At 52.5% G+C, this 26,937-nt stretch overlaps 1 protein-coding gene across 3 annotated transcripts in view; it reads left to right on the top strand.

Moving 5' to 3' along the window:
* The first annotated feature begins 4,284 nt into the window (after window positions 1–4,284).
* The window catches only part of PPARGC1B (PPARG coactivator 1 beta), a 109,936-nt gene continuing 87,283 nt past the window's right edge, over window positions 4,285–26,937 (top strand). For all 3 annotated transcript variants that reach the window (XM_039239471.1, XM_039239470.1, XM_039239472.1), the window contains exon 1: window positions 4,285–4,362. In XM_039239471.1, the coding sequence (XP_039095402.1) occupies window positions 4,285–4,362 (78 nt within the window). The remainder of the gene's footprint in view (window positions 4,363–26,937) is intronic.

The raw sequence follows: 26,937 nt of genomic DNA, 5'->3' as shown, positions 1-26,937 counted from the left end.
AGGGCTGCGTGGCTTTGGCCACATTCTCCTACCTGTGTGGTGAAGGCGGTGGATAACACGTTCTCTGCTGCACCTCTGTGGTTCTAAAGTTCTGTGTTCATTGAAAGGTGGAGATGGCTGTCAGAACTGACAACACAAAGCAGGTGTTTCTTAGTTCCTCTTGGCTCGAGTTTCTGCCTCCTGGACAGAAACGGGGAAATAGGTGTGTTTCTGACTCCCTGGCCTGGGTCATAGAATCAGAGTTGTGGGTGGCTGGCAGGAAACCTAAGGGATTCTAACACCCAGGTCCTAGCTCTTTCCCTCCCTCAACAGAAATTTACTATGAGCTGATCTGTGAATAGAATACAGCCAGGGGGCCACCTATTGTGTTCGCTAATTTACCCATGGCACATAGAGCAATGGCAGGCACATAGTAGGTGCTCATTGAATACACGATGGGTAGTTTCTTGTAGGAGCATCATCTAGGGGAGCCTTTTAAATGCAGATTCCTGGGCCTGCTGCAGACCTACTGAATGGTAATCTCTGGTAGTAGAGCCCAGATGACTGCCATGCCCTCCAGAGTTTGAGAGCCACAGTTATAAGCGTCTGAATAAACTATGCTCCTAGTATCAGAAGGGAGAAAATGCTGATGTTTTTAATTTTGAACATTTGTCAGTGGTGACCGTAATATTCAAGTGAAAAAGGCTCATTTTGCTGTAGCCATTTCTGTGGAGCCCAGAGGAGTCTGGGCTTTGCCTGGTGTGTGTGCAAGGCAAACTTTCACTAATCTCAGGAGAGGTGAGGCCAATAAAAAGGCAGAGCAGATAGGAGTGAGCCACATGAAGTCCAAGTTTGGCATTATTATTGCCCTTCACTTGGAAGTCATAAAATAAGAAATGTGCCACCGTTCCAGTTTCTTGGGAACGGTTAGCTGGTGTGAGGTTTTCCTCGATTCCTTTCAAGGGTCTGTGGCTTGGACCAGAGACAGACCTGGGTTCAAATCTCAGCTGTGTCTCTAACTGCTTGGTCTTGGGCTAATCACTTGAACCTCTCTTAAGCTTTAGTTTCCTCAGTCGGAAAATGGATATAATGCTGACCACTCAGGGTTGTTGAAAACAACCTGAGGGGCACATGCACGAGACGGAAAGCTTAGTTTTGGCCGGTAACCTATATATGACCATTGTATTTGCTGTTTGTTTACCTTAGCCCTTTTGTTTTAAAGGTAGGGAAAACAGCCTGATGGAGGGCAAGCAAACTGCACAAGATCAACTAGTACCTTAGGTTTCTTTGGGGTTTCTGTTCTCAGTGAAGACCTTTGAAGTCTTCCATGGACCAGGGAGAATGAGGGGGTTGAGCTCAGTAGGTGGCTTGCCACGATGAAGGCATTTTAAAATGTGCTTTTGAAAAGAAAGCAGCATATCTCGGGTGGGGAGTCTTCTCACCTGAGTTGTGTGCCAGCCAGAAGCCCTTCCTGAGGATGCAGTGATTGGTGAGAAAATCCTGGAAGCTGGACAATTTGTGGATCTTCCTTCAATGCCAGAGTTTTAAGGACACCAGAGTTTTGAGCACTGTTGAGGCCTTCCCTGGGAAGCCCTGCCTGGGTCTGCAGGTCTGCGAGGCCAAAGCCGGACGTGGCTGGCCTTGGGGACTCTCCAGGTCTGGCCTCTCGGCTACAAGGGGCTCAACACCAGTCACAGGCCATGCCGGATCTGGTAGGGACGTGTCTGGAAACTATTGGCCTTCAGGGTTCTGACTGGGGTCCACAGGCAGCAGCAGCAAAGTCCTTCATGCTAATGATGATGACCGTGGTGATGGTGATGACCATGAGGGAGAATGAGCCCAGGTACCTGCCAGGTGCAGGGCCCAGCAATTTATTTCACGTGCACTGATTTGTGCAGCCCTCACAAGAACCCTATGGGAGGAAACTGTGGCTCACAGAGGTTTAGTAAATGACCAAGAGCACATAACTAGTGAGCACCAAGATTCAAAGCTGGATCTCCTGGAGTCCCAGGCAGCCAGCAGCCTGCGGGTGCTGGAAGAAAGGAAAGTAACACCGGCCAGTGCCTTCAAGGGACATGTATTTTATCCTCATTTTTACAGATGAGGAAACAGAGGACCAGAGTTTAGTACTTTTCCCTGTGAGGCCAGGCATCATGCCAAGCACTTTGCATATATTTCTTCTTTAATTATCGTATCATCCCGTGCTCGCTTCGGCAGCACATATACTAAAATAATTATCGTAACATCCCTATGAAGTAAGAAATTCTATGATCCCCGCTGGTGTCGATGAGGAAACCCAGGCCTGACACTCAATGATTGGTAGGGGTTCAGAACCAGGCAGTCTGATCAGGGGGGCCCATGCTCTGGATTTCCTGAGTTGCCCAATACTGAAACAAGATGTAGCAGGGCTGGACCAGGACCCAGGACTCCTGACTCCCAGCTTAGAGCTCCAAGGCTAGATGGAGGCTCTCTGTTGGGATTCATTATTCCTTAAAAGCGGGCTGGCCTGAAGCCCAAAGAGTGAAATCACGCCCTGCGGTTCTGGGAACCTCAGACTGGAGAAGAAGGAAGCTCTTGCTCTGGTGTTCAAGTCTGAGCAGGTGTACCGAAGACTCTCCCTGCTTCCTCCTCTGGTTGGGAGGGAGCCCACGCGGGGTGGGCAGGGTGGGGCAGCCCTCCTGAGTGCCAGGGGGGAGGAGACCAGGAGGCAGGCGTGCCCAATAAAACAGGTCTAAATCTTCCCGCCTTACGCCTTTATCCAGGTGGTGCCCTCATTTGCTGCCCAGTAAACAGCAGGGCATGATGATGAGAGTTCAAGGCTACAGTCAGGAGGCTTGAATTCTGGTTCTGGCACCACTGACTTTGGGCACTTTCCTTGTCGATTCAATGCGTGTGTGTGTGTGGGGGGGCGGGGATCAAAATCCTCTGGGTTTTCTAATTAACACATTATTTATTAAGCACCTACTGTGTGCCAGGCACTGGAGACATAGGAAATGCGAAAGCAGATTCAGGCCCTGCCTTCATGGGTCTTAGAGTCTAGTAAGGAGAGACGCAAAGACCAAATCTTCCCTGAAACAAATGTAAAATGGCAGCTGTGGCCAGTGTTTTTTTTTTTTTTTTTTAAGTTTATTTATTTATTATGAGATTGAGAGACACACACAGAGAGAGAGAGAGAATCCCAAGCAGGCTCTGAGCTGTCAGTGCAGAGCTTGACGTGAGGCTGGAATTCAGGAACCCTGAGATCATGACCTGAGCTGAATCCAGAGTTGGATGCTTAACCAACTGAGTCACCCAGATGCCCCTAAAGGAAAGGCCTGTAGAGCTAAGGGAGTCCATGATGGCGGTGGGCGGGGGCTGGGGGTGGGGGAGAAAGAATGGATTGACAGTCTGAGGGGCAGTGGGGAAGGATGCCCTGAAGATGTGGCTACTAGGTAAATGGCTGCGGGGCAGTGGACAGCACTCTGTGTGTGGATGCCAGTAGTGAGAGGGTTCATCAAAGGAACTGCGAGGCCAGGGGGCCTGGGGAAGTGGGCAGGAAGGAACCTGGCCACTTCAAGGCATTGTAAGCCATGCATAGCAAGAGAAGTCAGGGGTAGGGGAATGAGGGGAGACTCGAGGGAGATTGCCAAACTTAACAGAATACGGCTCAACGCATTTTTCAAGAAAAAGAAAAAAATGCCACCTCCTCTGAGGAGCCTTCCCTGATTTCTCCACATTTGGCCTACGGTTTTCCTCCCTCTCTGGCCTTGCGGCTCAGGCAGAAAAACTCAAACCTCTGGGGCAGTCGGACCCGAGTTTTGTCTGTCTTCCTGCCATTGAAATGCCCTGTGTTTTCCTGCTATTGAAATGCACAGTGACTTCAAACGAAGTCCTCTGCCTTCTTCGGGCCTCAGTTTCCCCAGCTGTGCGTTAGCAGGTTGTCTCAAAGGACCCGCCCAGCGCTAACGCAACGTGATTCGCTCCGGCAGGAGCGGGGGGCTGCCCGCATTGCTGCGCAGGCACCCGGCTGCCGGCTGGGGCATCGTCACCCGGCTGCCGGCGCTTTCCTACCGGCCAGGGGCTGCGGGCGAGGACCCCGGCGCCAGACGCGGCGCAGGAAAGTGGGGGCGCGACCCCCGGCTCGCGCGGGCACCGCGCGGCCCCGCCCCCGCAGCCAGCGGCCCTGCGGCAGCCGGGCCCTGAGCTCCGCCCTCCGCCTCCCGCCGGCCTCGCTCCCTCCTCCCGCCTCCCTCTCTTGCTCGCTCGCTCCCTCCCCCCGGCCGGCTCGGCGCTGACTCCGCCGCACGCTGCAGCCGCGGCTGGAAGATGGCGGGGAACGACTGCGGCGCGCTGCTGGACGAAGAGCTCTCCTCCTTCTTCCTCAACTATCTCGCCGACACGCAGGTACGGCCGGCAGGGGCCGCGAGCCGGAGACCAGGGGTGCTGAGCTGCGGGGACGGCCGCCGCAGCCGCGGAGGCCGGGAGGCGACGGTGGGCGCATTGGGGGGATCGGGGGTTCCCGGCTGCAGAGCCCCCCCTTCTGTGCACCCTGCGAGGCGCTCTGTTACGGAGGTGGGGAGCTGGAGGCTCCCCCCGCGCAAGCCGGGGCGTGGGGGGCGCTACAGCCGCTGGGGAGGGTCTAGGCTCGGTGGCTTGGAGTCTGGCCCCCCCCCCGCCGCCAGCAGAAGTGGGGGTTACCGCGTTTCCTTGGGGAGGTGGAGCCGCGCCAAGGTGTGGGGGACCCTCGGGCTGGCTCTGGGTGCTGGAGGCGCGCCCTCAGACTGCCGGCACTTGCTGCCGTACTTTCACGTGGACTTGTGGCCCCGGCTCAGGCGCCTGCCCCGGTCCCCGGAGTGCCCCGGTCCTCCGGTCTCGGGTGCCCAGAATGCTGCTGCTGGCCCCCCGCGGCTCCCCATCGGCGCCTGCAGCGCGGAGTTTCCTGCCGGTTGCCCGCTAAGGGTTTAGGGGTCTGCGGGGCACGTGGACATGCGGCCGGAGATAGCACCTTCCTGGTTTCGCTACCGGCCGATCCCCCCGGGGGAAACGCACGGCAGGATGGGGGTGGAAAGGCTGTCTCGGGGCGCCTAGGTCCCCCCTGCGGCGCGCGGCCCGGGTGCGCGCTCGGCGATGCTGGGGGAAGGGAAGGCGAGGTGGCGTCCCGGGCTCTGGCTGCGCCTGGGAGCCCCACCGGCGACACGCGCGTGACAGGAGAGGGTGCTCTGGTGTGCCGGGGCGGGGGGAGGCGAGAGAGCTGGTGACTTGGAGACGGGGAGCGGGGGGGTGGTCGCTGCTGGGACGAGCCGCCACCGAAAATGCCTGCACTAGGCGTACGCGCCCCCCACCCCTTCCCTGGTTTTCCCCACCCCATGCCTGTTGCAACCATAAAGTTTGGCCCCGTAGTTATGGTTTTTTTTTTTCTCCCGGCGCCCGGCTGCGGGTAGCGGGGAGGCTGGGGATGCGGCGGAGGCGAGAATGAGACCCCGGATGCGGGCGCACGGCTGGACGCGGAGAGGGGGCCGCCGGGCGGAACCGGGCGCGGCTCGCGAGGGCTGCTTTGGTACCTGGAGTCGGAGCGCCGGTGCCGGCTCGTTTTGCATAACACTGGGAGGGAGGGGGAAGGCGGGGGGGGGGCGGGCGGTGGGAGGAGAGAGAGGGAAACTTTGCTTCTTGTTATAATCTGCCTGTCTTTGGGCGGCAGCAGCTGTCATGGGACCGGGTGGGCGGGGAGAGGCTTGCAAGCTGACTCTTAGCCGTGAGACTCGACTTGGAGGGGACGCGCAGCAGCCGAGATGTTCAGCTCCGGGCGGCGACTCCCGGCTGGCGGCTGGGACGGCGCGGCGTGGCGGGGTGTCGCGGAGAGGAAGCCCGCCACGCGCCGGAGAAGGCCGGCCCTCGCCTGCTGCAGACATCCATGCGTCAGGGAGCCGCGGGGCCTCGTGGTCGGTGGCGGGCGTGCAGGGGTGGCTTCGGGACGGGGACCGAAGGGGTGGTGGCGTGTGATCGCGCATTCTTAGGGCCCGGGGGTGGGGTGGGGTGGGGTGGGTAGTGTGTGTGATGAGCGGTCTGCGCGCGCGGGTGTGTGTGTTTGTGTGCACACGCCGCGCGCGCCGGGCGCGTACCTTTACCTCTGACGAAACTGCAGTGGAGCTCCCGCGGCGGCCACCGGGCGCTGTCGCCGGCCCCGCGCCCACGTCTGCTCGGAAGGCAGATCCCAGCCCCAGCACCTCGGCCGCCCCGTTAGTCCCGCGCGCCCCGCCCACGACCTGGGCCTGGGAGGACTGGGTGCCGGCGGGACAGAGCTGCCCCCGGGAAAGTTCTGTCCGCAGCCCTTGCACTTGTCTGGGGGTGCCTCCAAACCTCTCCACTAAGATTCGGGTGAAGGAGGCCTGAAATAGCAGGAGACTCGTTCGGGCGCCCAGAGCAAAAACTGTCCGTTCGGGACCGTGGTTTTTAACTCCCATCTTTAGTGTTCTTTGGTTCATCAGTAATTCATTATTTGCCCCTTTAGCCGCCCAGTGGGCCACCCCTGCAGGGATATTTCACCCAAGGCAACTAGAAAATTGGGTAATCAGGTGTCAGCAGAAGCAGTGCAGTGAAAGTTAATCTGGGACGTTTGCTTTTTTTATTTGACCACGTGACAGGCCGAGGCTCCTCTGGTGATCTCTGCCGGCCCAACTTGGGAAATGTAACTGATAGGGGAGCTTCGCAGCCACCCCTAGAAGGTTCACAGAGCCCAGCCGGAAGAGAACCTGGGCGGGCCATCGCGTGCCTCCTCATTTTACAGTTGGGGATAGAGGCTGCGAGGGGTGAGCAGCTCCTACAGGACCACGCAGCCAGCGGGTGACAGAGCCACCCAGGGCTCCTGACTCCAGGTCCTGTGTGTTACCTCGAAATAGCACTGGACTTGGAGTCAGAAGGCCTGAGTGGAGTCGCCTTCCCCACTCTCTGGCTGGGTGACCCCAGAGCAAGCCATTTGAACTCTCAGAGCCTCCTTTCCTCCATCTGTCAAATGGGGCTGGTGTTGCCGGCGGGAGAAGACGAGGTCAAGGTGGTGGGGGTGAGCACTGCTTGCATGTGAGATGTCTGGTTGTCCCAGCAATTCCCTCCCCTCCTCCAGACCCTCCCTGGCCCTCCCCTCCACCTCCCCCCCTTGCAAGGGGTGGGGAAAGTGAATACAAAGGTACTTGATGGTCTTTATCTGAAAGACTTGTCTTTGGTGGCTAACCCAGAGGTAGGTAGGGGGAGGACTTCTGTTCGGGAGACTTCACATTTACCCATTCGGGCCAAAGTTCAGAAATTCTGCAGACCAAGGATTGTGAAAGTTTCTTGGAAAGGTTTGGGGCACGTATCCCAGAGGACTTTGGGTTGGCTTCACCTTTGCCCAGCCTGTGCCCCTTGCCTCCAGTGCCCTCACCCACCGTTCCTGCATGGCCCTCGCGAGCAGGCCCTCCTTTCCTGGCTTGCTCTGCTCCTTCTGGTTTTCTTGGTCTGTGTGATACAACCAAGCACTTTGTGTGTGAGTCCCAGGGCCCAGGAAGATTTCTGGAACTAGCTTTGTGCCTCTCATCTCTTTGTGGCTCCGTGGCACTCGCCGCTGTGCTGAATTCCTTTGCTGGGCTGTTGGCTAGGCACGTGAATTACAGGGGAAGCTCCTAGCCCAGCCCGAGACAGCTGGGCAGTGAGTATGGGTAGAAACGAATGCAGAAAGCTACAGCTATAGGCCATGACTTAGGCTCTAAAGGCCACACAGTAAGCCCACACTAAATATGGGTGGTTTGAAGTCACTTGGGACATCAATCACAGATGCCCCAAATGTCAGCTTTGTAAATCATGTGGTCTAATCACTTACCATTTAAGAATATTGAATTGTAGAATTGTTAGAAAATACTGGCGAGCATAAGGAAGAAACTGAAAACATGTAATCTTACCCAAAGGTAATCGCTATTAATTTTTCTGTATATTTCCAGACCTTTCTTTCTGATTGATTCCTATCGATGATATCTTTTGCACAAAGATGGAGTCACATTATATACTAACTGTAACTTGGAATCGTGCTGTTGTAAATATGCTTTTTTCCCACCTCCTCCAAACAGTATGCTGTGATTGTCTTTCCACATCAATAAATATTCTACTTAATATCCAACTATCTGAATGGTTGTGTAGTATTTCATTGAGGGTTGAACCAGGATGTATTTAATGAGTCCTTTATTGTTAGTCATTTAAGTTGTTTATAATTGTTGTTTTTGTCCTTGTAAGCCATGCTGAAATGAATATCTTTGCATATGTCTTCTTTCCTTCATTTAAATTCCTCGAAGTGAAATTACTCTGTCAAAGGAACTATGCAGGCGTTTGGGAAACACATTTCTGGATTGCCTTCTAGAAGGATTGTGCTAATTTACACACTTACCAGCGTTGTGTGGGAATGCCTGGTTCCCCGTAGCCAGATAACTCTTGTTATTTTACTTGTTTTTCATTTTTACCAGACTGTTCATCAATAAATTCTTTTACCCTTTTGTTTTAACGTGCATTTCTTTGATCACTTGTAATGTTCCCCCCTCCCCCCCATATGATGATGGGCCATTTTTGGTTCTGTTCTGTGAAATGCCATGTTTGTGAACTTGGCCCATTTCTTGATTGGTATCCTGTCCCCCCATTGTTCTAAAGTTGGACCTGAGTACTCAGAAGGGGCCCCGTCACATGGAGACTTGGGGACATGACTTGAACCCCGGGTGTTCGCTTGTTGGGTATGCGGTATTGTAGCTTCTATGGTCTCCCATGCCAGGGCTAACTTCTTTACCAAGCCAACGTTCCAGGCATCTAGAGGGGCAGGTTGGAGTACAGCCTCGGCTGGGTGCCTTTGCCCACCCTTCACCTGTGTGAGAACAGGGGGAGTAAGTTCATCACCTGAGCCCAGAAGGGGACATGTTTGCTGGCTCTGTTTACCTGAGGGCTCGGCTCCACTTTCACTGGGGCCCCCTGGCTGGTCCTAATGCTCAGGATGCCTGAGAAAGCCAGGAAAGGCAGTGGCCCGGCAACCGGGCCCTGGGGGGCTCATATTTCCCCTTCACCTTGGGGCTCTCTCCCCAGCTGGCACAGGCCAGCCAGAAGCTTCACCATTGCCAGGGTATGAGTCACCCTTTTCCCTCTCTCTCTCTGGAATAATAGAAGGAATACTGGATTGACTCAGAAGCAGCCTTGCAAATGGGGGCTTGGACTTAGAAGTGAGGTCATAACATGAGCATTGCAGTGCTAACAGCTAACTCCTCCTTCATCATTCTCCATGGGGTTAATCAGAGCATCCTTTAGATGCCGCGCACTCTGCCAAGCTTTGTTTTTGCATTGTTGATTTTATCCTCATAGAGATTCTAAAGGGTGGGTGCCTCTGTGTTACCATTTTACAGATGAGGATTTTACAGTTTCAGAGAACTTGCTGGCTTGCTGGAGATTATCTATCTCCGCTGTCTTGGAGGCAGTAGAAGAGGCGAGGGAGGGAGGATCAGAGGCGAGGTTCCCAGACCACGTGACTCCAAGCTCCGGAGGCAAGGACTACTCTATTTTGGTTCTGTGTGTTTCCAGCACCTCAAGCAAATGAAGGCACGTTGCAGAGAGAGAGAGAGAGGACAACGCGTGAGGCCCTCTGCTTCTCTAGGCCTCAGTTTCTCAATCTTTGAAGTGGGGATTATAGTCCCTAACTCTCAGGGTTGAGCGTCGAATAATAAAATGTAAATAAAATGGGTAGCAGGCTGGTGCTCAGAAAATTTGGAAGTCTCCTTTCTAAGCACTTTAGAAGGGCAGGATTAAGTATAATGCAAACTCCCGTAAATGCAGTCTCTTTTATGCAAAAAAGGGAAGCATAATTCCATGCAATCTTTTTTATGTAAAAAAGGTAAGCATAATTCTTACTATGTGAGGGTGAAGGAAACCCAGATAAAGTCATTTGAAAGAGAATGAGCAGGGCCATTTCCTATTTCTCCTCCAAGGTACTCAAGTGCCCCACATGGGTCCTGCGGACCTTTAGCTGATGCAGAATCATGGTTTACTAGAATGCATGTCTGATGCCATTCCCTCACTCACACATCACCCGTGGCGTCCCAGTGCTTTTACATTAAAGCCTAAAGTTTAACCTGATGGTCAAGGGCCTCCAAGTACTTGAGCTTGGAGAGTGAGGCTCCTGACTTTATCCTGATTTGTCCACTTTCCCTTCGGGCTGTGTCCGCCCCAGCGTATGTCATGAATCTTCATGGAAGTGGAGTCTGTCCCCTCTGCCACTGTTTCTCTCATTTCCATTGCTCATCCTTCCAGACTCAGAGCTCCGATGCCAGTGTTTCGGTGCCACCCTCTCCCTGCCCTCCTGGCACAGCTGTTCGTCTCTGGTGTGGCTGCTGCACTCACTCATCCTATCGGGGTTGGCTGGTTGCTGGCTGTGAGACTTTTGGAAGGTCCCATAACCTCTCCGCACTCCCGCTTCCTCCTGTATAAAGATAACAATAAATAGTACTTTCCTTTTCAAGTCGTGGCAAGAAGTCAATGAAGATCAAATGGCAAATAGATGGAAAGCGCCTAATGTGGTGCGTACCATATAACACGCATGAGATAATAGGTATATTTTTTCTAATGTAGGTCACATTAAGTTTATTCATTTAGGAAATCACTCCAAATTGTTAAGCTCCATGAAGGCAAGGATTCTTTGTTTCTTTCCTTCTCCATTCCCCCCCCCCCCCCCGCAGTGGACACGGTAGCCCTTCTAAATCCATGCCGAGTGAACGGATGTGCTCAAATAGAGCCTCTTCAGCGCCGACACTTCTCCTCATTTTGTTATCTGTACTCTGTGCCTTCCTGAGAAGGGACAGACTCGTAAATGCTTGGGGAACGAACTGGAATATGTCCCCGCACGTCCACCCCACCATTTAAATGTGTTTCTAGCCCACCTGTGCTTCAGGCTCCCCCCATCCTCAGCCTCGTCCTCCAGGGAAAGCCTCTCATGTGGATGGTGCCACTCACTGTCCCTCTGGTGTCTGCGTACTTGAACTTGGAGAGTTGACAAGCTCTGGGAGGGCAAGAAGTAGTATTTTTATCCTGAACCGTCTTTCTGGTTACCCATTAAATAGATGATTTTTTGTGCAGCAGAATGTTTCATATGATTAGGTGTCAGGTTCTCTGAAGTTTGTATTTGAAACATTTTACCATGGAAAATGCCCAACACGGGGCGCCTGGGTGGCTTAGTCGGTTAAGCGTCCGACTTTTGCTTAGGTCATGATCTCGCGGTTCGTGGGTTCGAGCCCCGCGTCGGGCTCTGTGCTGCCGCTCAGAGCCTGGAGCCTGTTTCAGTCTGTGACTCCCTCTCTCTCTGACCCTCCCCTGCTCACGCTGTCTCTCTCTCTCCTAGAAATAAATAAAAATATTTAAAAAAAAAAAAAAAGGAAAATGCCCAACACATAACAGAAGGGGCCAGCGGCAGAATGGTGTAGCGAATGCCCGTGTTCCCATCAGCTGGCTTCTGCCATTTTGGACCTGTGGCCACTCTTTTCCTCCATGCAGATGCCACATCCTGTCATCCGTGACTGTTTTGGTGGGTATTTGCAAAGAGACTGTTGGGTACTATCACGTGGCTTCTCCCAATAACCGTGAGGTTGGCTCTTCCGGCCCCATTTTGTAAGGGCACCGGGATGGCGTTAGGGTCTTGCAGCTCGTGAGGGTCTAGCCTGAGATTTGAATGTGACCCCCGAGCCCCTTCCTCTCCTGCTGTGTGTCGTTGGAGAGCCTCCACTCTTCCCCCACCTTTTCCAGAAGGTGAATACCAAGTGAGGCACAGAGGAAGGCACGTAGCTGGAGAAGGCCCAGGTCCCTGACTGTCAGACCTATTCTTTTCCAGTATCAGGACTTGGGGCGGCGGTGTCTTGGCCGTGGGGTCCTGGGGTGCATTCCACACCCCCCCCCCGACAGGCTGCACTTGCTGCCTACTCTTACAGCTCCTATGCCCCAAAGGCCCCCACCCCCTGGCAGTTAACCCTGGGTTCCTTCACTAGGTGCCTTTGTTATGATTACCCAGTGAGTGAGTGGGGGGGGGGGGTTTGGGGGGGGCGTGGGGAGGGGCGGTCGGAAGCCTGGGTTCACAGGGCTGAGAAGAGGCGTCTGATCTGAAGCACACAGCTGGGCTGGGCACAGGGTCTGTAGGCCCGTGATGGCAACTAGACTAAGGGCCCCCCACCCTGCCCTTGTTTTCTTTTAAAAAATTTTCCCCACCCTGACTGTTCTTTAGGGCAGAGACAGATTTGCTGCCAGGAGTAGGGTAAGAGGCCAGACAGACTTTTACAAATGGGAGGGTAAAGCCATTGATTAATTATCCCCAAAGGCCTATAATTACTGCTCAGTCTTTTGGGTAAGAAAACAAGCATTTGCCCTGATTCTTTGTTTAAGTGGCTGAAAGACCTTGAGCCCTAGGGTTGGGCTCTGCTTCAGGTAGCCCTGTGACCTTGGCACGGGGCTTCTTTGTGCCTCAGGTGTTTCACCTGGGAAGTGGGACTGATAGTAGCACATAGTGGGTAGGGTTTCAGGACTAGTTGACTTGATGCCTGTAAAATGCTTAGGAATGTTCAGTGAGGAGGCGCCATCTTTAGTAATAAAACTGACCAATACAATGTAGATCCTGCCCTTTACCTTCCCACTGAACTCTGGGTCCTTGATCCTGTTGAAGCCCTGAGGTTTCTCTTCCAGGGCACTCTGTTTTCCTTCCCCCTATACTTCCAAGGGAGCTGAAGAGGAACCCCACCCAGCCTTAGCAAGGACTGCAATATGGACTTTTAGAAAACCGAACCCAGTTAGCCACTACTTGAAGAGAGAAGAAACAGTCAGGTAGTGGTTAAGAGTTCTCGGCTTTGGCGAAGCCAAAACTCCAAGGGCTTAAAATCAGGGGCCTCCCACTTACTAGCTGTGTGACCTTGAGCAAGTGTCTTAACCTTTCCAATCCCAGTTGTAGAAGCAAGCTCCTGGGTATGGCATTCAAGGCCTTACACACACTATTGGGAATAATGATGGTGTGTTCTTTGGACAGCTACAGCAGAGGATGCATGGATAAAGCTTGCAGCCTTGCCTGACATAGAGCAAGCACTGAGCAAATAGTGGCCACTAGGATGATGGCAGTGACAAGGATGTAAACACAGCAGCGGAAAACAGCTTTCAGGGAGCTGGAGAGCCTCACAGACCATCTTACTCAATGGCCTTACCTCGAAGTGAGGAAACAGACAGGGAGCTGGCCAGGGATTGGCTTCAGGTCACCTAGCAGAGGCAGGACGGGACCCCTCGCTCCTGTCCACGTGAGCAGGGCTGGCTCTGGAGAGCAGACGCTTGGCTGTCTGGGACCCGCTGTCTGGGAGCTCAGCCGGGCGAGCCCTGCTTGGCTGAGATAGATGCTCCCCGGCAGCCCTGCAGCCGTGGTTTTTCCCTCGCTTGTCTGGCAGAACACAGCCATTTAGCAGAGGGAGAGCGAGGAGACGTTAGAAACCGAGCTCTGAGCAGTGCAGCAGCCGGCCCACGAGTGGCTCCCTGAGGTTGCCATGGCAAACAGCCTTGGCAACGTGGCTGCTGGAGCCTTTATTTCTGGTCTCAGCTTCCTCGTGGGAAGTGTGGTACCCAGGGTGCTGGGGAAGAGGGCCCTGTCTTGGCTCCTTGACCCCCTGGGTGACCTGGCCTCTACTCTGCTAGTGATCCCAGGCTACAGAGTCGCTGTTGAAGACATCTGCAGGCTGTCCCTGCACAACCTGCGGAAGTGAGCTCCTGGTGATGGCATTCAAGGCCTCAACTGCCTATCTATCCTTCTATCGATTTATTCCTCACTAGTGTGAGACCATGCCAGACTGGGTCCCGTGCTGGAGGAACAGAATAATACAGTAATCTTAGCATCAGGGGTTCCCAGTCTGGCCTCAGGTTACTCGGTCAGTCCAGCCACGTTCGTCTCTGAGGAAGCCCATGAAGGAGTGCCCACTGGTCTCCCCATTTTACAGTTGAGTAGGCCGAGGCTGGCTGCAGAGTCTGTGGTGCTGGTGCTGCTCTGCAGTTCCTTCCCCGTACCAGGTAGTACGAGGCTTCTGTCTCTTCTCCCCACCTCCGGCCGCACCCTTCAAGGCCCAGCGCGAGTTCCATCACATCTCCATGCTCCCTCTTGCAAGTGGGCCCTTTCCGCTCTCTGATCCCCCCATCTGTTACAGACCTCTCGAGCGTCCTGCCTCCCTGTGGACTCTGTCACCCTGCTGAGTTTACCCTGTCTTCCAGTCACCCCAAAACAAAACAAGGAAACTATCCAAAGGGGAGAGCTTTGGCCATCCAGGACTTTGCACTTGGCATGCAGGGAGGGGTCAGTAAAGGTTTTCTGTTGTTGTTGTTTTTCTTCTCAGTAGGCTCCATGCCCGACGTGGGGCTTGAACACATGATCAAGAGTCGCATGCTCTACTGACTGAGCCAGCCAGGCGCCCCAGCAAAGGTTTTCATTAATATTGTTATTAATAACGGTCGTCATAGAAACAGCTAACCCTTAATGACCACTTGGTACACGCGAGGTACTAGGCTGGGACTGTCGGGTGCATTATCTTGTTTCATCCTCAGCCATCTGGTGAGTCTGGGGCTACGACAAACCCGAAGACAGAGGCTGCGAGTTCAGTGGTTTGTCCCACATCCTTCAGACAGATGGTGGCGAGGCTGGGACTTGAACCTGAGTCTACCTGGCTTCTGAGCATGCGGTCTTAACCACTGCAGTGTGGGTAATCTGGCTGAGCACAGAGGAAGGACTCGAATGTGGGTGATGGGCTCCAGGAAGGAGGCACCTGCATTTGGCCTCAGCTGGGAGGCGAAGTGGAAGTGAGTGGGATGTGGGAGAGAAGGCCCAGGGTTCAGGGGGCCCAGTGGCATCTATGTAGCTGCGACACGGAAGAGGAGTTGCTTTGGGGGAGGATTTGTATGAGGAGGGACATCCGTTTATTCAGGGCGCACTGTGTGTGAGGTTTGTCCCCACCCCCGGGCTTCCCCGGAGCCTTGTTAAATGCAAACCTCTGGTCCCAGCTTGTGATAACCTTTGTTTGTGTGTTTATTCTTTACTGTTCTCTCCTGTACCCACTCAGGGCCGGAGGTCCCTAAGGAAAGGGGCCTCATCAGGCTGGTCGACCATCAGATCCCCTCAGTGCCTTCCCAGATGCAGGTACCCCATAGGCCCTCAATAGATATTTGTTGACTTGACTGTCTGAACAAATGCTGTTCAGGAAATTCACCCACCATTTGCTTGGCTTCAGTCCCCTTGTCTGCTTCGAACTGTGTTGGGGGGTGTGGGCGAGGAGACTGGGTGAGCTGTACCGGTCCCCACAAGGGGCCTTCTGCCCTTGTCTCCGAGATGGGGCTTGCACACAAAGGAATCAAAGACAAACATTTTTGGAGCCCTCAGAGCCCCCATCTCGGGACGCATCTGCAGTGGACAGGTCTTTCTAGAATGTTAAACCACTGCTGGATTCCAGTCTGTTACAGGCCATTGCTCTGGCCCCACTGGGGAGGGGCTCGGGGCTTTAGGAGTCCCTGTGTCTGCAGGGAGGTGTCTAGCCAAATATTTCCACACCTTCCAAAGAGATCGAAACCAGGCCCTTACTCTGGGCCTTCTGTCCATTGCCCATCTGCTTATTCCAGAGGGACCGGGCAGGCTGGCCTCCACTCTGGAGGAAGAGAGCAGGAAATTCAGGGAGGTAAAGGAGAGAAGGAGCACTCAGGGTCCGGTGACCACACTTTGTAGCCTGAGATGATTAACCCCGCGTTGTATCAATCTTGCCTTGCACAGAAAGCCACTCGACCCTGTTCTGCATAGGATCACCCCTCCCCCTTCCTGCTCAGGGCCCACTCGCTCTTACTTTACACACAGTTCTTATAAGCCTGGCAGTCCTGTCCACACCTCATGACTTCAGTAGCGGTAAGCCAGTTAAGTTAGTGTGTGTCCGTGCAGGCATGGGACGGGGTGGGGGTGGGGGCGCAGTTCTCTCACAGGTAGAAACAGGTGGGCTACAGCATTGCAGGCAACGGGGAGCCTTTTGATAAGGAGGTGAGGAGGCCTCTCGTTCCAGAATACACCGTACAAAAGTTACAAAGCTAGTGGCATAGAGACAGCTTTCCCCAAGGAGGTATATTCCGTTCAGGGTTCTCTGTTCAAGGAAGGGTGAAATACTTGGCATTACCCTCTAAAACAGGAAGTCTATCAAAAGCAGGGAAAGTTCCAAAGGTACCTACATATGTCGCTTACTGCGGGCGCACGCTCTTCCCTAGTAATGCGAAGTGAGTAAGGAGTCAGTCCTGCCGTAGAAGTTTCCTTGAAAGTTAACGCAGTCTGTTAATGTGAAGTGTTGTTTTTTTTTTTTGTATTTTCAGGGCTGAACAGGGTATGTATGACTGGCCTCAAGAAATTGTGTAGCCTTGGGGCGCCTGGCTGGCTCCGTCGCTAGAGCACGTGACTCTTGATCTCGGGGTTGTAAGTTCGAGCCCCGCATTGGGTGTAGCTTACTGAAAAATAAAATCTTAAAAACACTGTGTAGCCTCATGATTACCCGGAGCAAACTGTCCGGTTCAGATCTTAGCTGTGTGTTCCAAGGAGGTGGACAGCCACTCTGTGTTCTAGTTAGCCAGTTCCTAGAGGGGAATACTAATATGTGCTACCTTCCAGGGCTGGTAAAACTAATCAGTGGTTCTCTACCATGAGTGCATATCAGAAACAACTGTGTAATTAAAACAATAATAATTACACGTCTGGGGCTGTCCCAGACTCTGTGAATGAGAATCTTTGAGAGCAGGCCCTCAAGCTTCTGTGTTTTTAGAAGGCTCCCTCTCATGGACCCTGCTTTGGTCCTTAACAATCAGATACTGTTCGTAGAGTATCTGGCATTAACTCTGTCATTCCCTCCCCGCTGTGTCCTTTCTGCCTTAGTCCAGAGCACAGAGTAGCACTTAGGATACAAAAGACCCAGAAGCAGATAGAAGCCCCTTTCTCTTGCCTGTATAAAGCAGGGTGGCTTCCGTATCTGGCATTTCCACTTGATCTTCACGTCAATTCTGTGTTGTAGGCAAGAGGAGGGGGACTATTCCCATTTTCTCTGTGGGGAAACAGGACCCGTAAAGTGTAGCAAATCAGTTTTCAAATACTGTCTTCATCTCTGTCTGTCTTCCTTGATCCTCAGACATCTACTCACTTCTGGGGCCACTCAGGGGGCAGGGGGGCTGGGGGAAATCATGATTACTTCAAGAGGGGTGGATTGGAAGGGGCTGGGGAGAGGAAGGAGCCTGAGGGAATGCAAGCCCTTTACAGATCCTCAGATCAGGGATCATTTGATTTATCAGGGCCTTTAAAGATCAAAGGGTGTTGCTCATGGTCCCAGGCCATACGGTGGTTTAGGGGAAAGAATGGGATTAGAACTCACTTCTGATGCCCAGCTCACTGTCCTCCCAGCTGTATGTGCTGCTTCTGTGGGGTGGACAGGGTGTCGCTCAAGTGATAATGAAAATAGTATTCAAGTTTGTGTAGTGAGGCCTTTGCACATGCCATTCCCTCTGTCAGGAATGCTCTTCCCAGGCCTCATGGCTTGCTGCTCCCTTTCCTCCTCCAGATCTGCTGAGACATCAGGTCCTCAGGAAGACCCTCCCTGACCTTCTTGCCCTGTCCCTTTTCTATCCCAGCACCATATTCCCTTTTCTTTAACGCACGCACCGTTCCCAGATATGTTCGTGTTTGTGAATTTGTATCTTGTTGGTTGCCTATTACCCCTATGGGAGTGAAAGGCTCCACAGGCCTGTATGTTGCCTGTCTGATTCTTAACGTAACCCCTGCACTTAGCCCAGGGCCCAGCACATGATTGGCCTTCACCGAATATTCCTTCCTTCCTTTTTTTTTTTTTTGTTTTTTTTTAAACATTTATTCACTTTTGAGACAGAGAGAGACAGAGCACGAGCAGGGGAGGAGCAGAGAGAGAGACAGGGAGACACAGAATCGGAAGCAGGCTCCAGGCTCTGAGCTGTCAGCATAGAACCCTATGCTGGGCTCGAACTCAACTGTGAGATCGTGACCTGAACCGAAGTCAGACGCTTAACCGACTGAGCCACCCAGGTGCCCTGGAATGTTTCTTGGATGAATGAATGAATGAATGAATGAATGAATGAAAGAATTTGCTTTGAGCCCTTAATCTGAGTGGCCACTGTGATTAGCTCAGTTAATTTTCCCAACAACCCCCAGAGATAAAGCCCCATTCTTCAGGTGAGGGACTTGACAAGGCTCAGAGGGTGAGTGGTGGGCCTCTTTACTGACCAGGCCCCCCATCTGGGGCCCAGTAGAGAGGTGTGACCAGGGCCTTGTCCCCCAGGAGTCATACCCCAGTGTCCCAGTGACCTCACACCACTTTCTCTCCTGGGTTGGGCAACAGCCCTTTCTTGTCACGTGGGTAACTTCTCCAGCACTTGCTCTTTGTCCTAGTGGCCGAGGGTGTGGCCGCCCGGTTTGTACTTCGCAGACCAGCCACCAGCAGGAATGTGGCAGTCTCCCACCTCTGGGCGTGGGGGTAGGGTGGTCTATCAGCTGGACCCTGTAGCAGGTGGGCCTAGAGGACAATGGTGGTATCTTGCCAAAGATTCCTCTCCCTCCAGCCACCGTTGGCCCAGATTAGTGGATCAAGTCGTGGGCAGAGCAGGATGGACTCAAAGGATGAAGTGAAAAGCGTGAGAGGGAGGAGGGAGATTTAAATTCCACCCCAGAACGAGGAGAAAGGTCTCCTTTGCTCAGGTGACCTCACAGTAAATTTTCAGCAATCCAGTTGTGGGACAACGAGGGAAGGAGAGCTCTCAGCTGGTTCCACGGAGTACACTTAGCCTGGGGTCTGGATTTCGAGGGCCAGCACAAGGCAAGCTCGAATAGAGGTTAGTTAAGGCTATAGCTTTCAGTCGGAGTCGAGTCTAAGATCTGTAGCAGCTGAGTGACTTAGAGCATGTTACTTAATCTGCCTGGGTCTCAGTTTCCTTACCCGAAATGGGATAACAATCAGTATCTCAGTGGGTGGCTGAAACGAGAAGATAATATCATTTGAATAGAATGCTGCGCCTGGGTGCTGTTATTAGCAATAATGACAATCAGTGACTGGCTGGTTTATGACAGATTGGTGGAGCAAACTGGAAGACCCCGTGAATTACAGACTGTAGGTTATCATTTGATGCCTCTTCCTTTCTCTTTCCACGCAGCAGTCGCTCCCTGGGTGTGGGAAGCTGGGATTGCAGATTTGCACAAGCCCTGCTCCTTGGCCCGGGGAAGAACCCATGCGCAGATGGCCGTGGAAAGTGGCCAGGGCAGAGGGAGTGTCCAGACAGCCCGCGTAGCAGACGCAGTGTGGAGAGGGGGGGGAGGCTGGAGCTGGCCAACGTGGTGGGGAAAGGCCTCGCAGGGAGCAACCAGCCTGTCACAAGGCCCTGTCCGTCCTGCGGATGGTGAATGAGCCTTGAGTGACTCAGGGGAGACAGGCGCTTCCTCCCCATGGGCGGGGGGGGGGGGAAGGGGTGTTTGAGCTGGTGCCAGGGCTCCCGTGAGGGTGGAGAACATACAAGATGAGTATCTGGAAGAGACCCAAGGAGAAGTGCTGAGATTTCCATCCTGGGAAGCTAGCTAGACGCTGCTCAGGGGAGTGGGGAGGTCTTGGGGAGGGTGACCAAGTTTTCCCCGGGCCTCACAGCCGGGGTGGATGAGTGTTATCACCCTGTGGTCCGCGCACACCTTAGACGTGGAGCGGAGGCACAAGGCAGCTTCTCCCCTGCGGTCCTGACTGTAGGCCCTCGCCCAATAAAGCAGCAGACCCCATCCACCCACCAGGTCCTTGCCCGACAGGGGGAAGGTTGATAGCTTTACAGGGTAAGCCTGGAATAAATTCAGTGATGAGAAATTCTCAGCGCGCTTCACATCCATAATCCAGATGCTCAGGAGGCTTTTCATTTTCCATTTTACAGATGAAGCACCTGAGGCCAGGGCTGTTGAAATGTCTTGCCCAGTAGGTCACTGTTAGGGGAACTCCGTAGGAATGTGAGACTTCTGGCTCCCCAAGGGGAAGGCGGACTTGGAGAGGGGGCCACAGGACCGGACCTACTTGGGCAAGACTGGGTAGTCTTGGAAAGGGCCCCTCGGCCCTTCCCGGCACTGCCTTGTCTTAGACCGAGGTCCCAGGATTATTTTGAATTCTCCTTGGAGCGGCTATCTCCAGTCTTCTTGAGGTTGCAACATCCCTCCATTGTGTGATTTTGCAGTCATTGCAACTCCCCAGAAGAGTGTAATTTCCATTAATTCCTCTAAGGTAGAGTTAGGGAAGAGAGTTGTTTAGAGGAGTTTGTAGCTGCACTGAGGATCAAGTCCCGTGGTGACGCGTTGCACTTGGGAGCCCGGGAAGAAGATCTGGGTTCCAGGCCTGCCTGTCCCTCTGCTGTGTGGCCTTGGACAAGACTGGAATTCTATGTGGGCTCTGAGTCTCCCCAACTCTCTCCATCTCTGCCATGTGGTGACTCGTTATTTTTCTGCTGTAGGGACTGTGTGCTTAAGGTGGAACTGCCAGGTACTGGAGAGAAGGGGAGGTTACTGACGGGAGCCAGAGCGGGCAGGTAGCTCTCACATCGCAGATGGGCTACATCACTTCCCTACGGCCAATGAGCAAAAAGCCTGTTGCAGGTTCTTAACTTCCCACGTTGTGTCCCCTTTCCTGGTGACAGGTGCTGACTTCTCTGTGAACTCCAACTTGGAAGAAATTTGTCATGGGATCATGTGCCTTCAATGAGTGGGTTTGGAAGGAGGAGAAGGCAGAGGAGGAATTCTAGGCAGGAGAATCCCCGATTTCTAACCTCCCTGGTGAATCACGGAACATTGGAATAAGTCGCTCATGGGGGTGGAAAGATTGGGCACAATTTAGGAACTTCGGGCCAGGTTTTTTTTTTTTTTTTTTTTTAAAGGAGCAAATTATTCAAAATCCTGTATGGATTCTACCTAAAATTGATTTCTTCCTTTTTTTTCTACAGTACTGTTTTATCCATCTTGGATTATTTTGTCGTCTTTAAAACTGCCTTTCAGCCCTCTCAGTTTCAGTTAAGAAATACTCCAGTCAGGGAGGGAAGGTGTCAGCGAGTTCTGAGATACCGTGGGAGTCTGTGGACTGGGCCGTGGGTGCCCGGGGCCCTGAGCTCCTGCTGGCTGCCACTACGAGGTCTGCAATTATTTAAAGAAAGCTCACATTGAGTGGAAAAAAAGTGACCACACTTACCATACCATGTGGCCACTAGGCAGTTCAGCACCAGAGCTTCCCAGCCCCCTCAGGCCCTTGCCAGCTGCCGGATTTTGCAGCCGGTTGGATTAGGTGACTTGGGCTGACAGGCAGGCCCATGTGCCCACGGTGGGTGCCCGCGCAGGCGGCCTGGCCCCGCTGAGGCCTGGGACATGACATCTGCCTGCGTCCAGGGGAAGTCTGTGCTGAGCCTCATGGAACGAGTTCGTTTCAGAGCAGTGTTTTTTGGGTAATAGAGGAAGCTAAAAACAATGAGGTTTAAAACAACAATTTTATGTGACTATAACTCAGACATTTGTTTAATTGCTCCAGAATTTGCCACTCACCCCAAAGTGTTTTTGAGAAATGACTTATTGCCTTAAATTCGTTTTTTTCATTTTAGATTTTAGTTGTGGGTTCAACATATGCAATATATATATACTTATGTATTTAAAATGAACATTAGAAGTTTTTTTTTTTCCTAAAAAGTGTTTTTAAATAGTAGTTTAAAGAATTTCCAATGTTTGGAACTAACTCATCAGAAAAAGTGAGGTCACCCTCCCATCCTATAATCTCTTACCCTTAAGAATGAACCATTCTTGGGGCGCCTGGGTGGCTCAGTTGGTTAAGTGTCTGACTTCGGCTCAGGTCATGATCTTGCGGTCTGTGGGTTCGAGCCCCGCGTCAGGCTCTGAGCTGTCAGCACGCAGCTGACATTAAAAAAAAAAAAGAAGAATGAACCGTTCTTGGGGCATCTGAGTGGCTCAGTTGGTTAGGGTTCGACTGTTGATTTCGGCTCAGGTCATGATCTCACAGTTCCTGGGTTCTAGCCCCACATGGGGCTCCGTGCTGACCACACAGAACCTGCTTGGGATTCTCTCTCTCCCTCTCTCCCTCTCTGTCCCTCCCTTGCTCTCGCTCCCTGTCTCTCGAAATAAATAAACCGGAAAAAAAAAAAAAAAAAGAAACAACCATTCTTTAACGGTTTGGTATATTTATTTATTTATTTTTAATTTTTTAAAATGTTTTTTATTTATTTCTGAGAGAAAGAGACAGCGTGAGCAGGGGAGGGTCAGAGAGAGAGGGAAATACAGAATCTGAAACAGGATCCAGGCTCTGAGCTGCCAGCACAGAACCCGATGCGGGGCTTGGGTTCTGTGAGATCAGGATCTGAGCTGAAGTCGGACGCTTAACCGACTGAGCCACCCAGGTGCCATTCTTTAACAGGTTGGTATGTTTAAATGTCTTTCAACTGAATAGCAGATTATCTGTTTTATTTTCATATAAATTATTTTCTTGTTATGAATAAGTGGCAGGTATTAATTTATTGAAATTTGAGAGAATACAAGTAGACAAAACAAAACAAAAATGAACCCAGCACCCAGAAATGACCAGTCAAAAGCAGAGCTTTTTTGTCTTTAAAGTAACATTGTAGGTTCTCCCTCCAGCCCACAGTTGCCCTGCTCTGGGCACATTCTCCCTGCCCCCCATCTGACATTTGTGAGCTGATTCCTGCCCGTGACCTTGAGAGGGAGAGAACCTCACTCCAGTCCTGGTGTAACCGGTGCCCACCATGTGACCTCTTTCAGCCTTTCAGAGATGGGAACAGTCCCTGCTTTGCCGTGAAAATGCACATATCATGGGTTTCAAAGCTAATTGCAAGTTGTAGGGTCATCAACGGATATAAGGCCGCCACAGTGACTGCTGTTGTTTTCACTCAGGCAGTATCAAGTTTGGACAATATCTGATCACCTCCAAGTATTTCACATGACTGTGGGTTTGATCGCTCCTGAGGTGTGGCTCTTAGTCCACACAGTGTGTATGTATCTATTTAAATATACATTTCTTTTTTATATTTTTTCTTATTTTATTAAAAAATTTTTTAATGTTTATTTTTGAGAGAGTGACAGAGACAGAGTGTGAGCCAGGGAGGGGCAGAGAGAGAGAGGGAGACACAGAATCTGAAACCGGCTCCTGGTTCCCAGCTGTCAGCACAGAGCCCCAGAAGGCGGGGATGGGGGGTGCAGGGGCGGGGGGGGGGGTTCGAACTCACAAACTGAGAGATCAGAAATACCCCCCCGGGGGCAGTTGCTCAGTGAAAGGGTGTGTGCCTTTACAATGTTGATGGCTTCTGCCACGTTCCCTTTGATGAAATTTTATCAGTTTTACATTTCCCGAGAAATGAATCAAGAGCCACTTCACACCTTCACCAACACAGCGTGGTTTTAAATTTTTTTGATCTGTGTTAATCTGGTGTTTCTTTGGAAATTTAATATGTCGATTTTCTCTCCCTCCTGGTTAAGGGTCACTTGTGTTTCCTCTCCGAAGAGCTGCCTATTGTGTTGTTAATTTTTTTCTTACTGATTTATCTGGGTATGCTTGTTTTTCCTTACTTTCCCTCACAATACCCTGGGGTTCTCTTGGGCTCCAACCTTCCTCTGGTGGCCTGGTTGGAGGAGAAAGCCCACTGGACTAGGTAGGGCTGGTATCCAGATCCTGGTCCTGTTAACCTCCTCGCTGTGTGACCTTGGCTGAGTCACCTAGCCTCTCTGAGTCACCGGTTCCCATTCTGTAAGTGAGGATGTTCCTTCGACAGATAGTTATTGGATGGATGGGATTAATCAATGTAAAAGGGTTTTGTAAACTGCGGAAAGCTGTTAAAACATAATACTGTACTAACTTTTACTTAGTTTCAAGGGAGCAATAGTTTGGATTCCTAGAGCATTAGACACAAGTCGTCTGGTTAAACAGGTGGGTGGGAAAAGTGAGGCCTGGAGAGAATGGACCTGCCTGAGTCCTACGTCAGAGGCACAGGCCTGGCGGGGAGTGGGGCCCTGTGTTGTCTCATTGTCGTAGGAAGCCACGGGCCACGTGTAGTTTCTTCGAGAGCCTTCTGATTTTTATAGTAAATGATCCCAGCTTCCACGACAGCCTCTCTCTTCTGTGGGAATGCAGTGTGGCTGAACCCCAGGAGGCTGTAGTGCAGAACTGAAAAATCTCTAGATCGGATCCCACTTCTGCCAGCCGTTCGGTGCAGCCTCTGCACCGGGTGATTTTACCCTCTTGGGCCCTAGTTACCTTCTCTGTGGAGGGCAGAGAGAGGGCTGCCGGAAGGGATTACTGCGACCACAGTGGTAGCGCCCTGCCCGTCTGGCACATGATGGGACTTGGTAAATGGTGTCATTATCGTTGTTTGCCTTTGCAGGAGGCGTGGCGGCCGGATAATCAGGGAGCCGGGCTCTGGCGCCTGACACCCTGGGGTCAAGGCCTTGTTCTGCCCTGCCTGCTGGGAGGGCACCTTACTTCACCTCTCTGAGGTAATCATGGGAGTCCTAGCCACAAAGCTCTGCGATTTGAAGAATCAGTGGGCTTTGAATACAGAGTACTTACCACGTAGGAGGCATCTCTAAAAAAATAAGTTATGAAAAAAAATACTTACTCAAGGGCCTGTCTGTGCCGGCACTGGCCCAGGTGTTGGGGATGTAGCAGAAGAGGAGCAAGGTCTCTGGCCGTGGGGAGTTTATGTCCTAGATTCTTGTTTATGCTAACTGTTGTTCTCGGTCGTAGTGACAGCAGCACAGTCTGGCCACTGTCACTAGACTCTGCCTGGCCTCTGTCTGGAAGCCCTAGGAGACCCACTCCAAGGGGACCTGGGGGTTTTCCCTGCCCCAATAGACTCAGCACATGACTTACTTCCTGTGAGATGCTCCTTTTCCATAACCTTGCGGAACTTGACTCAGCCTGCCACCCTCGTCCCCCGGATGAGGGCTGGGGGGGCCACAGCCTTGTGGTACCGTGGCTTGTTTGATGTCCCCACCAAGACTGGACCTGGCTTCCTGACCCCTCAGCCCGGGTCTCTTTGCTTCATGCATTGTTGGGCCATGGGACGTCTCCCTCTCATCCAACCCATGTTCAAGTTCATTTCTTATGTGCCAGCTGCCTGGTTTGGGCCTGGAGACACAGCCATGAGCCCAGTCCTGCCCACGAGGAGCTGGCACAGGGCTGCAGAACACAAGACGATTTCAGCTTCAGGATAAGCCCTGAGAAGAGCATCAGTAAGATAAGGACATGTGATGGGGGAGCGGAGGGTCTGTGAGCTCCATGAGAAAGGGTGGTCTGGACGCCCCTGTGGGATGACAGAGAAATCAGAAAGAAAGCAGGTTTCTGGACCAAAGGTGTTCTAGGCAGTAGGGATAGCAATAGCAAGGGCAAAGGTCTTGTGTGGCGAGGTTTGTCGCTCGTAGAACACACCTCTGCCTTTGTGGACAGTATCCAACGGTGGGCGGCGGGGGGGGGACGGGGGAGGCTGTGTCAAGAGGTGGGGCGTCTGTGAGCATCTTTTCAGAGCAGGGATGAGTTCGTTTTAAATCAGAGCAGGCATCGCCTGAGGGGATCACTCTGTCCAGCTGAGGGAGGGGAGTGAATAAATGCATTTTAGGCTATCCTGGAGCTTCAGCATTTGTTTGGAATGAGGAGCATCCGCAAGGCCTTGGGAAGGGGCAGACTGGAGGCCTTCCTGATTCGGAGCAGCTCTGGCCCCCCTCCTAAAAGATGGGGGCTCCCTCCCCGGCTCACCACCTCATGGTGTCAGCGCCCAGAGCCACCGTCGGCAAAGTCAATTTCCACTCCTGGATCTGCGATTTAACGCCCGGCTGCGCAGGGAGCTGCAGAGAGCTGAGGTCAGGGAGCTAATTGGGTTGCTTCGTAAGAGGGAGGTTCTCAGAATTGGAATATCTGGGCCTGGGGCAGGGTCGCGATGCCGGGAAACCAGCGAGGCTCTTATGGGGGCTGGGCTGGAGCCACTGGTAACAGAGCTGAAGGGACAGGGAATCACGTGGAGGCCCCGGACTCCCAGGGACACCACTGCTCTGGGAGGGGGTCCTGGTGCCCTGGAGGTTTGTGTTCTATAAAAAGGCCAGGTGGGCAGCTTGGGGGTATTTTCTGTCCTGGATTAATCTCTGCTAGCAGCAGCCTGGGTGGTAGGGACCCCTTCTCGCCCCCTTATACGATGACCCTCACCCCCCAACCCCATGCATGTACCATCTGTGGTCATCACTGTTGGCCTGGTGAGAGTAGAGCTTATGGTAAGGCCGAAGGTGACTCGGCCAGCTCCTGGATCTCTGCAGAGTGGACTCTGTCTGGCCAGGTAATCCTGCCCTTGTTCTAGGTCAGAATTCACTTACTTATCCGTTCATTCATCCATTTGCTCATTCACCTAATCGGTCATATATTTATTCATTTGTCCCTTTATTCGTTATGGAGCCAGAGTTGCTGTCAGGTTCTGCATTGGGTGCTAGGGGCACAGACTCAACAGGACAGACTGTCCCTGCCGTCCTAGAGCTTAGAGTCTACGGGGTCGGCCAGGAAGCAGACCTGTGCCTTGCACACATCACCATTATGATTCCACTTGTCATGTCAGTTACTGTTGTGAAATACACAACAGCATTCACAAGTAACGGGACCTGGTTGAGGGGTCTGCTCCCTGTGGGGTCTCCTGCATGGTCATGTGCCAGGGCTGGTGCTGCCTTTTGGGAGCAGGGGTCCAATCTGGGAGCTCACTGCTGTGGGATTCTGGTTCTGCCCACATATGTACTTGCACCTTTTCTTTCCAGATTCAATGGCATTTTATGTTTCTACTGTGCGTGTATATCCTGCTTTAAAAAAAAATTCAACAGATATTTAAGAACTA

This window comes from Hyaena hyaena, unplaced genomic scaffold (genome assembly GCF_003009895.1).
Source record: "Hyaena hyaena isolate Hyena2069 unplaced genomic scaffold, ASM300989v1 scaffold_157, whole genome shotgun sequence".
NCBI lineage: Eukaryota > Metazoa > Chordata > Mammalia > Carnivora > Hyaenidae > Hyaena > Hyaena hyaena.
The sequence above is the reverse complement of the archived record's forward strand: the minus strand, read 5'-3'. Positions and strand labels throughout refer to the sequence as shown.